At 42.3% G+C, this 16,529-nt stretch overlaps 1 protein-coding gene across 3 annotated transcripts in view; it reads left to right on the top strand.

The window, feature by feature from the left end:
- Window positions 1–16,529, top strand: part of THRA (thyroid hormone receptor alpha) — a 150,450-nt gene that overhangs the window by 85,088 nt on the left and 48,833 nt on the right. For 2 of the 3 annotated variants that reach the window (XM_069751634.1, XM_069751633.1), the window contains exon 1: window positions 12,077–12,258. In XM_069751634.1, the coding sequence (XP_069607735.1) occupies window positions 12,206–12,258 (53 nt within the window). In that variant the 5' untranslated portion in view covers window positions 12,077–12,205. Of the gene's footprint in view, window positions 1–12,022; window positions 12,259–16,529 lie in introns of those variants that run through there. The other variant, XM_069751636.1, reaches the window with a different exon arrangement.

The following is a 16,529-nucleotide window of genomic DNA, read 5'->3' as shown; positions in this document are numbered from 1 at the left end:
ATTCCATTTTGTTCTCACACTGCTGTGCCTAATATTTACTGACAACAGAGAATGTTGGATTGCAGGAGCAATCATTATAAATAGGGAGAATGATCAACCCCCTAATTATCTCGCCGTCATTCTCATCTGATCACATTGATGCCTGCGATGGTGGCATGTACACAGACATTTTGATGGGAATCCCCATTATGGGGAATAGCAGTGCTTTCTTTTGCCAGGAAGGGAACAATCTTATTAGGATATTCATCTGATTGAGGCATTTATCGCTCTTTGTAAACCCAGCCTTTCCCTATTAGTATTGCACATTGGTTGCATCTAATTACACTATGAATGTAGAAGGGAAAAAACTGAATTTTTCACCATTTGCTGCTTTAATTTGCAATTTATTTATTTTTTTAAATCAGCCATGGTTTCAGTTAAAGTGTCAGATACTATTTCAGAATATGCCGAATATCTCTTACCCGAGTAATTGCTCCAATGACAGCTGTTCCAGTCGCCTTGTTGACTACGCTAGATTCTTTTTCCTACATGGTTACAAAATCACATAGGACAGGGGAATATAATAAATTCAGAAATAACTTTGGCATAATAATCTTTACATAATGTGGTTTCTCGCACCACAGCTGTCTTCATATGTGGAGCAGATGCTGGCAATCCTACAAGGAGTAGGGCATCCACTTCGCCAAGCCTTATGTAGACGAGTTTTGTTACTTTTTAAGTCGTATGTTAAGCTGAAGAATAGCTGGTTGCATTCCTTGCAAGTTATAAGTTATGATTTTTTTTACTTTGTCAATGGTTTATAAATGTGATTTATTTAGTTGACTTACCGTACTTTATTTTGCTTTAGTTTGCTTTGCCAGTAAATAATGATAAAACCCATTTAGATCCATTGGGGCTTTGATAATATTGATGGCGATAATAGTGGCAGAGATGAACCGTTTATCTTCACAAAATATAAAAAAATGTAAAAGTCTGAAGTACACTATTGAAGGGGTGAACTGAACGCAACATTAAAGGGGAGGCCCAAAACAAAAATGTATTTTAATCCCAAATGCCTCTGTATTTAATATAATAATCTAATCTCCTTTCTATTATACTTTAATTAAAAGTCCCTCACCATCCTCTCACTGCTCTATCTAACTGCTTTATTATTTTTTTTTACTACTTCCTGTTTGATTACACTATGTCAAAAGAATCATCAGGTCATCGATGCAGCCTCAGCCCCCCCCACTGAAGTGAAGCATCATCATTAACATCCTTTTCAATTGCCAATTTTGACGTATGCTCAGTAGATTCTTGTCAATATGAAATGTGAACAGTGACAGTGCACTCACTCGTCAGCTCTGATCAGAAGTAATCAGCTGGCAATAAAGTGCACTGTCAGGGTGAGTTGCAAGAAGAATATGCTATGTGCAGGAAAAGAGACTAGTGCCACCCCCGCAAGTGACATCATGCAGATGTTAAAATCTGGTTGCATTATGGATGTCTGAAGTTGGAATTATCATCCCATCCGACAAACTGTTGCTTGTTTATGCATTCTGTACATTCTTTGGGAAGGGACATACACAAATTAATTTTGTTATTTTGTTTCATATTACAGAAAAACATAATTCATGCAGTGGATGAATTTATCACATCAGGCACCATCTGTGCCATGTTAGATGGACCTTTTGACTTTTAATGGGGTCTATCAGGTTTATATTATGATGTTTTTAACAGAAAAAGTAGTGCAGCACATAAAAATGGAAAAATCTGCAACCGAGTCACCTAACATAGATGTGAACCTAGATTTAGAAAGGTATAGGTTAGGTTTTACCAGGGCTTTACAGTCGGAGTCGGAGCCCATTTTGATAGAGTCGGAGTCGGTGTCATGAAAATTGAAGAGTCGGAGGTTTGGCTTACCGAGTCCACATCCTTGTCAAGGCTGTGGAGTCAGAGTCGTGGAGTCGGAGTCCGAATCAGAGCCCATTTGGTAGAGTCGGTGTCATGGAAATTGAGCAGTCGGAGTTGGAGGTTTGGCTTACTGACTCCACAGCCCTGGGTTTTACCATATAAAAATGGCAGATGTCATGCTGTCCACAATGCTGCATCTTCTTCATATACCTTTGTATAGAATGTTTTTCTTTTCTACATATTTAGCTTATTTGTCAACCTGCGTACAGCTAGGTCTTTGCGGAGCATAGTTTATCATCCATTTGCCTCCGGTTTGCCCTGTGCTATCTTGTTTCTCCACATCTCTCAAGCATTACTCACACTTATGATTTTGATCCCTTCTTTCGAACGTCTCGACACACATCACAGTTTCTTGATACAGTGTAACTTTTCTGTGCTCATTCCTCTTTTCTGCCACTTATCACCTGTGTTCTGACTCACACTTACATGGCAAAACACGGCAGTAACCATAGATACAGCCGGGAGAGCTCTGCGAGGGAGTATTGAGGGACACATTCAGGGCTCAGGTCCTCATATTTGCTTAGCTGCACCCTACCTGAAAATACCTGTTCCTCCGCCTAGCTGGTATTAATGAGACTTTGTGCGCAAACTCTATAAGCTACATGAGATATGTAGATTCTGTAAAGGTACCTTCACACTCAGCGACGCTGCAGCGATACCGACAGCGATGTCGATCGCTGCAGCGTCGCTGTTTGGTCGCTGGAGAGCTGTCACACAGACAGCTCTCCAGCGACCAACGATCCCGAAGTCCCCGGGTAACCAGGGTAAACATCGGGTTACTAAGCGCAGGGCCGCGCTTAGTAACCCGATGTTTACCCTGGTTACCAGCGTAAAAGTTAAAAAAAACAAACATTACATACTTACCTACCACTGTCTGTCCCCGGCGCTCTGCTTCTCTGCACTCCTGCACTGGCTGTGATCACAGCGGCCGGAAAGCAGAGCGCTGACGTCACCGCTCTGCTTTCCGGCTGACCGACGCTCACAGCCAGTGCAGGAAGAGTGCAGAGAAGCAGAGCGCCGGGGACAGACAGCGGTAGGTAAGTATGTAATGTTTGTTTTTTTTAACTTTTACGCTGGTAACCAGGGTAAACATCGGGTTATTAAGCACGGCCCTGCGCTTAGTAACCCGATGTTTACCCTGGTTACCAGTGAAGACATCGCTGGATCGGTGTCACACACGCCGATCCAGCGATGTCTGCAGGGAGTCCAGCGACGAAATAAAGTTCTGGACATTCCTCAGCGACCAACGATCTCCCAGCAGGGGTCTGATCGTTGGTCGCTGTCACACAGAACGATTTCCTTAACGATATCGTTGCTACGTCACAAAAAGCAACGATATCGTTAACGATATCGTTATGTGTGAAGGTACCTTAAGTCTTGTTACTGTCCTAAATCTAATAAACCTATCCAATGTACCCCCTAAAGTGACAATCCACCCCAACTTTCAATGTGACTATACATTTCTAATGTGTAATCACCCACCATACCTAATGTCATCTGCTGAGACTGTCTCCAGATGGGTATCCCTTTAACTCTTTCACCAAAATGGGTGCTGTAGAGGCCTAGGAAGGGGTTTGAACCATGCCTCCCTGCCTATTCTTGGCATTAAATAGTATGTGGGTTTCTCCAGTATCTTCTACTTCAAACTGGGTTTCCATGGGATATGTATGAGGCGCTAACGTGGCAAGCGGTATTGCCTGCCATTTCCTTAAGCTTTACAGGAAGTCAGAGTGAAACACTTAATTACTAGTGCACCACTGCTGATTCGGTGCTACCAGGTCCTGGCACCATCACTTCAGACTTGTGCTTGACACAAAAGAAAGCTTCCTGAGTTGACTTGTCATCAATGCTGGCTGACTGATTATTTCAGTAGTGAAGCCAGCCTCCTTCCTTCTCATTGCTGATGCATAGTCATAGAAGGGGGGTTAGCTATTGAAATAAGCAGTTAGCCAGCACCCTTCTTACTGCCCTGATGACGTGCCAACAAAGGAAACCCTCCTGTGTTGAGCACAAGCCAAAAGTGGGGGTCTGTAAAACAGGCACATGTGTGGCTCTTTGCTTCTACAAGTGCGTTAGTTGGTTATTTGCTTCATCGTGTAAATTTTTTTTGTAAGTCTGCAACCCTTTAATGAAAGTTGAAGTAGAAAGAAAGAAGTTCAGAGGTTTTTTTTGCACTTTTGATCTTGTGATAATGGCGTCAAGTATTACCCTACAATATCTTGTCCTTATACTCCAGGAACTAAATGTGGGAGAACGTACGGAGAACGTATTCTATGATTCACACTTCTGTCCTTGTAGATGGAAGCACAATTGCTATGTTATTGTCTGTCCTTCATGGTGTGGATGTTCTTCTGAAACTATTGTTCATGCTCATCTTCTTTATTTGTCTTTCTCTTTCTAAAGATTCTCGCCTTGACCTTTCTGCTTTGTGAGAGACAGTCTGCCTTACATTTTCCTTTTTGTACACTGATATCTCAAACTTTCAAGTGAAAGCCTGACTTCCATAATCTATGTCTTCTCCACCTCAGCCTTTATAAATGCTTTCACATCCAAAAAAAGACAAAAGGTATTCTAGGAATGATACCTTTATTGGATAAACTGAAAAGCTGTATTTGCAAGCTTTCGGAGCTCAGGGCACCTTCATCGGGCAAGTTTACAAATAAGTGACTGAGACAAGAGCACAGAATTTCAGAAATGTAACAAGACCTTAGTACATGCGGTTGATAGAGCAAAATATCAAAATAAGTCATAAAACGGAGACTGTTATTACTGATGGTGAGATGATTTTCTTTTTTTAATGGTGCAGCCATCTATGGTGCCCCTTTAAATTGAGATGGCTGATGCACCCTCTGTGACCCTGATCTCATCTTTCTGTACTCATTTCTTTTTTTTACAAAATATCGAATGATTTTATGTCAAAAGAAGTAACAAATTTTAATACAGTCGGATTTTTCGCATCGTCAAATTGGGGTGCAACTAAGTGAACGCATGAGACCTCCTTTTTCCAGACAGATTTAAGTTACACCAGAAACTGGCATAAATTGTAGCAAAAATTTAATCCATGGTTAGCATGAAACTTATGACAGCTTCTTTTTAAAAAGATATTTGTGATGAGTTTTATAAGCTATGGTCATATGAACCAATTAGTTTATCGTTACTTGTAGTGTTCTGATCATTGCGGATTGCCTGAAAGTAGCAAATGAACCTGCTCCTCCCTATTGTAATTTTTTTTGGCATTAAAGGTAACCTGTCATGTTGAATAATCGTATTAATCTGCAGATATAAGGTTAATTTGCATGTTAATAGCGTTAGAAAGGTGTCTGGCTGCTGAACTAAAAGTACAGCATCCGGGAGAAAATTAACTTTATTCCTCCGGCTTTTAGTTATACAGGCATACAGCACTGTGATCTGCATCTGTAAGCACGCCCCAACACTTTGACTGACAGCCGGCCCTGCACTGATGCACAGTCTGTCAAAGTGCTGGGCCCTGCATACAGTCGCAACTCACAGTGCTGGGATCGCTGACTACAGCCACAGCGTCACTTCTGTATGACTGAAAGCCGGCGGCTCACAAGAGGAACAAACTTAATTTTTTCCCACACTTCCAGTACAGCGGATGGGCACTTTCCTAACACTTTTAACCTGCAGATTAACCAAAAATCTGCAATTTAATAACGTTATCGAAATTGAGAGGTTCACTTTAAGTACAACTCCTCCTCGCTCGGCTTTGGAAGTCCTAGCTTACACCTTTACTGGCTTCTGTAGATGTCTTCAATATAAGTCCCTTTTAATTTCAGGGTGTAGTTTTTCCTTTATTCTTTATACTTAACACAATAATTGAATCATAGCTTTGGCTTCATCGTGCATAAAGGGACTGGCTAAACAGCCACACTTTGTGCCAGGGCTGCCTAGTGTCATGGCTTTTAGTTCTACAGCTACCACACATGGGGGATTATTTTCTCAGACTAAGGGTTTATGGGCTGCCTTAGAGGAGACCTTTTCATTAAACGACTAATTGTCCTTCATTAAGAACTTGCATGTGTGCCAGCCAGGCATCATCAGTACAAATGACAGTAAATTTGGCAGCAAAAAAACCCAAATTAATTCATGCTCACCTAGAAAGATGTTGTTGATACTTTTGAAAGCTAATTCAATGAGTGTAAAAATAGCTAAAAAAAGGGGGGGAGGGTGGTTTTTGGTGGTGGTGGGGGGGGGAGGTACAAATGAGTGTGCTGCCACTTACCATCGCCTGATCCTGATTCTCACTGGCAGGCTTGTCTAGATACAGAGAACACATGGAGGGAGCGATTAGTCTTTTTGTGTTCTTCTTTTTAGTTTTAAAGAATTTTAACAAATCGCACTAGACTGGGGAAAAAAAGTATTAAGAAGATTGACTGATATAAGAAAAGGAACAGAAAACAAATAGATGTTGATCTGTAAGCAGTCTTGTGGAGAACTAAAATAGACTCAAGGGTTCTTCAGCCCCAATCTTGGAAAGTGTTTGCGCATGGAGCTTGGAGAAGAGGTGCAGAGTTTAGCCCTACCAGGTTTCCATAGAGAAAAAGGACAAAAGTTGACTATTATTCCCCAATATTCATGTCCATCTAGGCATAAAATGGTCACTGTACTTTTAGAAAACTAAAATAGATGTGCTAAATAGAAAATTTGCAAATCACTTTGATGTGTCTTCTGTCTAACCTGCTGTCCTCTCCCTGTTGTTAGGTGGCATCCATCTTTATCAGCAGACATGCAAAGAAGGAATACAGTGAGGGCAGTTTTCTGTCTGTCTGCTCCTGCTCTCCTGTCTGTAAAACTGCATACAGGCATTAAATTGAGGCAAACTTTCCATTCAGGGCTCATAATTGGATTATCATGGTGAATGCCTTCTGGGAGATGGGGGAAGGAAGCGACAACACCTGTAGTACTGGAAGAAAATTGATAACGAAGAACCTTTCACGTAAAAAGAACGGTTAGCATGTTATAGTCCACACGAATAAGGACAGTTTGTGGATGTGACTGAATTGTGCATCTAAAGTAGCTTCAACTTGTGAAGGACGAGGGCAGCTAATCCAAGCTTTTTTATAGGTTACGTGTAAATAGACGGGCACACTTTAAATTGAGTCTTGAAATCAGCTATCAGGGGTCAAATGTTAAAGGGGTTTTCTGAAGAAAGTTAGAAAATGTCTTGTGATACACAACTATGTTGGGATTCAGAGATGCACAATCTGACTAGCGGTTTGTTTGTTGTACTATCTATGTAAATGGCGGCTTCCATTTCTTATCCATGGAGTAGATGGCATTTTATAGGGCGGCTCGTGCAGTCATTTGCTTTCCCTCCTCACATTGATCCATATAAAGTGTTGGCTCCAAGCTGCTGCAGACTGGAGTCTCTATGTGGGGTTCTGTGCCTTTCGTTCCTCTCCTCTTTAATTCTCCAAATCCTCTATCCCACATGTGGGATTCCTACCCCCCTTTCAAATGTCTTTACAAAGAGGCCAGATTGTTCAGTAGCCCAGTGGGTCTGGCAGAGGGAAGCCGCTTGGCTCCTGCACTGTCTGTACCTCCTCCTGTCCGTCTTTTTAATTTCACATGGGTTTTCTTCTGAGAGAATTTGCCAAGTCTCTGAAGAGTTTAGTAAGAAATAGCGAACAACACAGGGAAATACACAGATATTGACTTTACTACTAGGTGAGAGAGAATCTCCCATGGCTCGAATATGAGCAGCATTCTGCGGAGGCATTTGTAGCATGCGGCGGCCAGTGTCTGGGGGGTCTACGTGATCTAATGATGGCTAGGCAGGATATGACACCAATTTAATCAGCATTTATCTAGTCTATCCAAATCAATGTAAATGTCGTTAGTGATTTTGTCATGCCAGGCTTCCTCTTTCTCACTGGCAGCATTTGAGTTAACTTCATTATGTATGTGGTTTCACAGGGCATAAAGGGCAGAGCGCCAGGGGTACAGAAAAGGTTCACAGAGACAGATCCCTCTGGTGGCGTCCAGGCTGCTTGGTTGCCAGGTAACAGGAGTAGGCCCTGGCAGCTGTGTGACATGGGCATGGGACCAGACTTCTTTCCTAGTGATTGAAAGGAGGGAAGAGGGAATTGAACAAGCAGCATTTCTACATTGTACTGTAAATCGTATTACTGTATCATGAAATCCTGCTTTCTCTCGCTTCACCATTTTAGGTCTGCATACATCTAATAATGGTAGTGGATGTACCTGTATATGCCGTATATGCCTCAGTATGTACCCGTATATGCCTCAGTATGTTGCCATGTATGCCTCAGTATGTTGCCATATATGCCTCAGTATGTTGCCGTATATGCCTCAGTATGTACCCGTATATGCCTCAGTATGTATCCGTATATGCTTCAGTATGTTGCCGTGTATGCCTCAGTATGTTGCCGTATATGCCTCAGTATGTTGCCGTATATGCCTCAGTATGTTGTCGTATATACCTCAGTATGTACCTGTATATGCCTCAGTATTTACCCATATATGCCTCAGCATGTACCCGTATATGCCTCAGTATGTACCTGTATATGCGTCAGTATGTGCCCATATATACCTCAGTATGTACCTGTATATGCGTCAGTATGTGCCCATATATACCTCAGTATGTACCTGTATATGCGTCTGTATGTGCCCATATATGCTGTATATGCCTCAGTATGTACAGTTAGGTCCATATATATTTGGACAGAGACAACATTTTTCTAATTTTGGTTATAGACATTACCACAATGAATTTTAAACAAAACAATTCAGATGCAGTTGAAGTTCAGACTTTCAGCTTTCATTTGAGGGTATCCACATTAAAATTGGATGAAGGGTTTAGGAGTTTCAGCTCCGTAACATGTGCCACCCTGTTTTTAAAGGGACCAAAAGTAATTGGACAATTGACTCCAAGGCTATTTCATGGACAGGTGTGGGCAATCCCTTCGTTATGTAATTCTCAATTAAGCAGATAAAAGGCCTGGAGTTGATTTGAGGTGTGGTGCACGCATTTGGAAGGTTTTGCTGTGAAGTAAACATGTGGTCAAAGGAGCTCTCCATGCAGGTGAAACAAGCCATCCTTAAGCTGCGAAAACAGAAAAAACCCATCCGAGAAATTGCTACAATATTAGGAGTGGCAAAATCTACAGTTTGGTACATCCTGAGAAAGAAAGAAAGCTCTGGTGAACTCATCAATGCAAAAAGACCTGGGTGCCCACAGAAGACAACAATGGTGGATGATCGCAGAATAATCTCCATGGTGAAGAGAAACCCCTTCACAACAGCCAACCAAGTGAACAACACTCTCCAGGAGGTAGGCGTATCAATATCCAAATCTACCATAAAGAGAAGACTGCATGAAAGTAAATACAGAGGGTTCACTGCACGGTGCAAGCCACTCATAAGCATCAAGAATAAAAAGGCTAGACTGGACTTTGCTAAAAAAACATCTAAAAAAGCCAGCACAGTTCTGGAAGAACATTCTTTGGACAGATGAAACCAACATCAACCTCTACCAGAATGATGGAAAGAGAAAAGTATAGCAAAGGCGTGGTACAGCTCATGATCCAAAGCATACCACATCATCTGTAAAACATGGCAGAGGCAGTGTGATGGCTTGGGCATGCATGGCTGCCAGTGGCACTGGGTCACTTGTGTTTATTGATGATGTGACACAGGACAGAAGTAGCCGAATGAATTCTGAGTTATTCAGAGCCATACTGTGTGCTCAGATCCAGCCAAATGCAGCCAAACTGATTGGTCGTTGTTTCATTCTACAGATGGACAATGACCCAAAACATAAAGCCAAAGCAACCCAGGAGTTTATTAAAGCAAAGAAGTGGAATATTCTTGAATGGCCAAGTCAGTCACCTGATCTCAACTTGTTAAAGACTAAACTTCAGACAGAAAGGCCCACGAACAAACAGCAACTGAAAACCACCACAGTGAAGGCCTGGCAGAGCTTCAAAAAGAATGAAACACAGCATCTGGTGATGTCCATGAGTTCAACACTTCAGGCAGTCATTGCCAACAAAGGGTTTTCAACCCAAGTACTAAAAATTAACATTTAATTTAAAATTATTGACTCTGTCCAATTACTTTTGGTCCCTTTAAAAACAGGGTGGCACATGTTAAGGAGCTGAAACTCCTAAACCCTTCATCCAATTTTAATGTGGATACCCTCAAATGAAAGCTAAAAGTCTGAACTTCAACTGCATCTGAATTGTTTTGTTTAAAATTCATTGTGGTGATGTCTATAACCAAAATTAGAAAAATGTTGTCTCTGTCCAAATATATATGGACCTAACTGTACCTGTATGTGCCCCAATATGTACCCATATATGCCTCAGTATGTACCCGTATATGCCTCAGTATGTACCTGTATATGCCTCAGTAGGTACCCGTATATGCCTCAGTATGTACCTGTATATGCCATATATGCCTCAGTATGTACTCATATATGCCCCAGTATGTACCCATATATGCCATAATGGGCCTCAGTATGTATCCGTATATGCCCCAGTATGTACCCATATATGCCTCAGTATGTACCGTATACATAATTCCCCAGTATTCACTGCACTAGTTGGCAGTCACACCTTTGCATGTATGCAATTTGCATGCTTGCTGTCACATTCCGACTAGACATGTTCATTTCTGTTGAAGTGAATTGAGGGAAGTTGGATGAGTCTACTTGGCATGAGACGAGGCATACATGCAGTTAGGTGACCACCAACTAGGAACACTGGGAATCGTGACAACCCGGACACTGGCACTTTGCAATCACATAAGCAAACTTTTGTCCCAAGCCTGCACAACCTTTTTAATTATAAATAATCTTTGTTACAGTCAAAAGCTACAATCAAAGCATTTTCTCACGTATCATAAATTAAAATACATGTGGATATCCTATAGTGGCAGGCTAAAACAGTTTGCATAAAGTCCAATAGTTATGGTTTCTGTAACGGGATCCCGTCACCTGATTCATTCTGCCCAGACCACTGGCAGCATGAATCAGAGCCTGGCGGCATGACTGCGGTCAGGAATATTTTTCTCTGAAACGCTGGAGTGTATATACCTGGCTGCAATTGTGCTGCTAAGCTCTGATTCTTGCTACCTTTGTTTTGTGCAGCATGAATCAGGTGACAGGATCCCTTTGAAAAATGTCATCCCTGCAGTGAAAGACCATAGCGATCTGATCAGATCTGGAGCTAATCTTCATATCTGTGGCCAGCGTTTGGGAAGTGAACCCATTGAGATAGTTGGGCAGTTTGGGCTGCCACTGGTTTATCTGGGTCACACAATCCTATTGGAGGGGAAACGTCATTAAATGTTGGAGAAGCAATGGACGTGTCAGATATTCCTGAACGTGCAATTCTCCTCTATTACCCTAAAATAGGCTTTTTAAACAGTGTTGTCTGAGTGTGGAGAACCCCTTTAAGACATGATGTGGTCTTGTACATTATGTGACCTTTCCCTAATTGCTAAGGGGAATGCATCGCATATTTCTCTGGCTACAGCAGAAGCTCTATGTTGAAGCAGGCGCTGCGGTTAGTCCAGACGTTGCCCCCCAAGTGCTCACGTCTTGGACGAGGGGGGAGGCAGTGGGATATGGCCTGGAGAAAATAATACAGGGGGCAGTCACAGAACCATCTAGTAGACATTACAGGGAGATTTATGTCGTACTGGAAAGAGCCACCATTAAAGTCGCATGTGAACAAAGGACGGTAATGAAGAATGTTCAGTCTGTAGGAAAGCTGTAAGAGGCTGGAATTAGCGGTCAGAGGACGGCTTTTAACATATTTTCAAGGAAACATGTTCCTTCCATTGTATCGATTAAGAGCAAATCGGTTATGTTATTGATACGTGCCCACTACCTCCCACATACTGCTGCTGGATCGCCCACATTTTTCAGAATATCCTTGAGTCCATTGAGTTTGACATTTGTCGTCTTTATTTGCACAAGTAGTGTACCCCCGTTTGTAACCGCTATGTTGTAAGTGATTTTCCATGCAAGCAATATTTCCTTCTATAACCCAATTTTGTCCTCTTCATTTTTGTTTTTCAGGGGCCCTTCTGGACACCAGGCCCCATCTCTATGATTCCCTCTCTCTGAGATGGGAATGGTCGGTCCAGGGAAGGTGTAGGACCTGCCTCCATGTGAACACGGCGGCGGCCCATGAACCTCGGGCCACTGGGGGCGGAGCCCGCCTTGGTCTCTTCTGATTGGTTCTGGATGGAATTACGTTGAATGGACCAGAATCTTAGCGGGCTGGACTGCTTGTCAGAGCCAGATGAAAAGAGGTAAATGGCTTAGCTGCAATTACCGATATTGCTGTTTTGCTTCCCAAATGCTTAGTCAATGAAACAGATTTATCATGCCAAGAACAGGAATTATACGGTAGCTAAGTCTGGGAAGTGACTTTATGTCTGTGGAAAAATTCCTTACAGACATCAGACTCTGAAATATTAATTTATTATTATATTTAAATGAATTAAACCCAACTAGCCACAAATACTTGTCTTCCTAAGCCTCTTCTATACACTTACTGAAAGAACTACACTTCCGCAGGCTCCCTAATGATACAAATCATGTACAGATGTAGGTGTATATAATAAACGTATATCTGGACATATCTGCCTACCTTTTATTACATGTAATGGCATATATAATAGTATATATTGGAATAACTCATGCCTGGATGATTTGATAATAAAGTGCATTAACATGTTATATTCTTTTATTGAGGGACTGGGTCTGCAGGTACCAAGTGCCAAGTGCCCTAAAAGGGGGTTTTCAAAATTAGACAAACTCTTTACAGGAGTTGTCCACAATATTTAAAAAAAAAAGTCTCGTAATAACATAAAAAAGTGATAGTCACCCCACCTTTCGTTTGTCATTCCCTTTTCAATGCTTTCCCGCTTGTCTCTCATCCCTCTAAACCCACAGAAAATGGGCGCACAGCCAATCAGGCCCACTATGATGACCCTCCTCAGCCAGTGATTGGGGGACGTCATCACAGCAGAAGGAAGTAGAGATGGGTTGGGGACCAGGCAGTCTCATAATGCCAGTGGCAGAGGATGAGTTATTCCTTTTTCTTTTTAACTCTTTTGTATCCTATTCTAAGCTTTATAGTATTGTAGAAGTAGACAACCTCTTTAGATTCCCTTGCAAGGCCACCATACTTGCCGGAAGTCGCTGAGAAGCTGAAGGGAATCAGCGGGGCATTTTAATACCTGCTGATTCCCTTTTCCCATCAGTGTCATCCTCACCACTGGTCCTGATCATAGAGATATTCTACAGAATTGTCATTCCCTAACGTGCAAATGTCGGCTTATTGATAGGGAAACTGAGCTCCCAGCATGATATTCCCCACAGACCTCCGCTATATTGATATTTATATCTTGCAGTGAATGAAATCTTTTATCTCTCCTTTTTATATTTGCATATTTTTGTGCATTCTCCAAATGAAACGTTCCATGTAAACAAGCTTGAAGGTTGGCTGGCCTACTTCAGGGCTGACCATAATACCATGCTGCGTGCTTTTGTTGGCTGGTTTACTTTGGTGGGTGTTTGTGTGTTTGAGCCAAATGCAGCAGATGTTAAGCTTCTATTCCATTTTCAGCGGTTGCAGGGTTTACCGTAGCACAGGGAAGGAGAATGAAGTTATACACATCTCCTTTAATTAATTTTCCATGCATTAGTGGGGTCCCAGGTTCTTGATGATGTGTGCTGGGGACCTCTACTGGGCAGATGGTCTAAAGTTACAGAAGCAGATTCCTCACGCTGGTCGTAGTGTACATTGCAGGCTATATTATTCTGCTTCCTCCCCTGCTTTCAGGCCATTACCTCCTGCAGCTTTCGTTCTGTGATGCAGTTCATGTCCCGTGGAGGTCTCAAGTTATAACAAGCAAGTTCGGAGAGAGACCCCCAACACACTTATTATTACAGTAAAATATAATGAGGAATGGTGTGATTTGCTAAGATACATGATGACGATGGCAAAGGATGCCTAAATAATTTGTCTCTGTTTTGTAGATTAAATGCAGGTAATGTCCATCATAGGCATAACACTACTGATGACAATTAGTAGTGATGGGCGAGCGTGCTCAGCACTGGGTGCTCGGTTGAGTAGCGAAAAGTGCCAAGTATGGCGTGGTGCTGGAGTGCTCGGATCTCCGTAAGTAAATTATCTGAGTTGGCTGCAGAGAGAGAGAATTTTTCCATCCTCTGGAAAAATGCTTGAGTTCGCCATTCACTTTATGCTCGCTACTCGAGTCGAGCACATCCGAGCGTCCAACCTGCTCGATTCAAGTACCGAGCACTCAAGCATTTCAGTTCTCAATCAACACTAGTCAATATGCTTATATCTTTCTTAGTAGGAGATTTGGCCATAAACCATGTTTGTAACAGCGTGGCATTGGTAGTTAGCTATAGCTATCTTTCAGTATATACTTAGATAATGGGGCGTAAAGGTTCCTCTCTTATATAGCTGAAAAATCTTTCATATAGGAGCATAGATCTCTGCTTACTGGATCCATGTAAGTAAGACATGGGGGAAATGTGACATCATGATTGACTGCCCACCCAATGCTTTTCAGTGAAGCTAAGTTTGGATCTCAGTTAAGACCCTTTTACATGGGATGATAATCTGCTGAACAACCATGCCCATACAAACATGGCAGCTATCATTTTCTGAATCCTTTTTGCAGACATAAAATAGAATTATTGTTGGGATTATCACAATATTTTCCAGGACAGTACAGCTCTCCAGCCTCCCAACTTCCTGTTTGCTGGTGGGTCTATTCCTAATTAATTCACATTTCGGACCAGCAGTATTGTTGCTAACCAAACTGAAATATGCACTCTCCTATGCTGCAAGATGGAGCAGCTATATACCTCTGCACTGCGGCATCAGAGAAGCAAAGTGGCACTGAAACTGTATGGATCCATCGATCGAGATAAGCAGTGCTTACAAGCTCGATAAAAAAGAGCTTGTAAGCACTGCTCTCCTTACCTATTAGCTACTGCTGATGGTCTCCATAAGTCTGTTAACTAAGGCAAGAATTAAAGAACTTGAAGGGGTTATCAAGGACTCTTTTTTTTCTTTTTTTTTATGGGACTAAGAATTTGCACGGAGATCGTTGCTAACACCTGCCTGTTATGCCCAATGCCAATGTCTGTGGCTTCCAGTGACGTCACGTTAACAGAGCAGCTGCTTCTCTTCCAGTACTCTTTTGATGGGGTGTCATGCAGTCACGCCCCGTCAACAGAGTTGCCTGAAAGAAGAAGAAGAGTTACTTTGTTGATGTGAAGCAGCAGAATCGCCGGCCAGAGCAGTCTGTGATCGCTCTGCATTGGGCAGAACAGGCAGTTAGCAACTACCTGCGTATCAGTTCTTAGCCCCTGAGAAAAGTGGTTTTAAACCTATAAAATAACAAAGAGAGCAGGTACTCACCCTCGTAGGGTCCAGCGCCGACTCGGTGCCGCTGTTCCAGTCTCTGTGTTTTGGCTGCAGTGGTGAAGTCACATCGATAGCGCACATCACCACTGTTCTCAGCGGTTTACACCCAGCTGATGCTGGACCCAATGAGAACGAGTACCTGTTCTGCACACGTATGAAAATCTTTTGGGAACTACTCCAGTGTTTTTTTTTTTCATTCCACTGCTTGAGTGGGGATTCTAATCAAAGTTCCCTGACCTTAGTCTTACACGTACCAGCCATCTTTCCAGCAATTTGTGACCTGCCGGATCGCTCCAGTGTTTGTTGGAGCAGTCCTGAAGTCACAACTCAATGTAAGTCTATGAGAGCCAGAAAGAGGGCAGAACAAGGCTCCCATAGACTTACACTGAGAGCTTGTGGTCGTTACTTCTGATTTCTGGTCAATCAGAAGTCGCAAAATGGCGGCGCAGACGGAAACAGCTGAAGACGACGGCTGGTAAGTGTAACACTAGTCTCAGGGAACGTAGATTAGTAGCACCACTCCAGCGCTGAAATAATAACAGTGGTTCCAAGTGATTTGTTTCATTGTTTCCAACATATATTATTATAGAGGCCATTGATTCCAGTTTTTCTGTGTTACTTTGCATAGGAAAGTATAGTAGACTACGTTATCCTATATAGTGGTAAAAAGGCAGTAAGCAGATGCCTACTGGCCCAGCGTTTGCCAACCTTCTTCTGACATATGCTGGGTGAATGGGGGGCGTATGGACACATCAAAGGTATACATAAGAGAACACTCCCGACGTAATCTCCAAAGAAGCCAAAAACAAGATGGGAACGTTATGTCACATCTTAAACTGCTGTGTCCAACAGCAGGGTTTCAAGCTACAGTCTTTTTTTCAATGTAAGGTCATATGGGGACAGTATGTAGGCCAGTCATTATACATAAAACTTCATTAGAGACTTTACAACGTGAAGATTGTCTGTCTAGATGACTGTGTGCATTTAACCACAGGAAGGAACTGCTGCAATTATGACTACTTATGCTGTGTATGGCAGAGATGCTCTGTGCCGCTGCACTCACAGATCTCGTCATGGTTACTCCCCTCTCAGCACCTACACTTCTCATTT

The sequence above is a fragment of the Ranitomeya imitator genome, chromosome 2, assembly GCF_032444005.1.
Source record: "Ranitomeya imitator isolate aRanImi1 chromosome 2, aRanImi1.pri, whole genome shotgun sequence".
Taxonomy (NCBI): Eukaryota; Metazoa; Chordata; class Amphibia; order Anura; family Dendrobatidae; genus Ranitomeya; species Ranitomeya imitator.
Note: the sequence above shows the minus strand (reverse complement) of the source record. Positions and strands in the feature narration are given on the sequence as shown.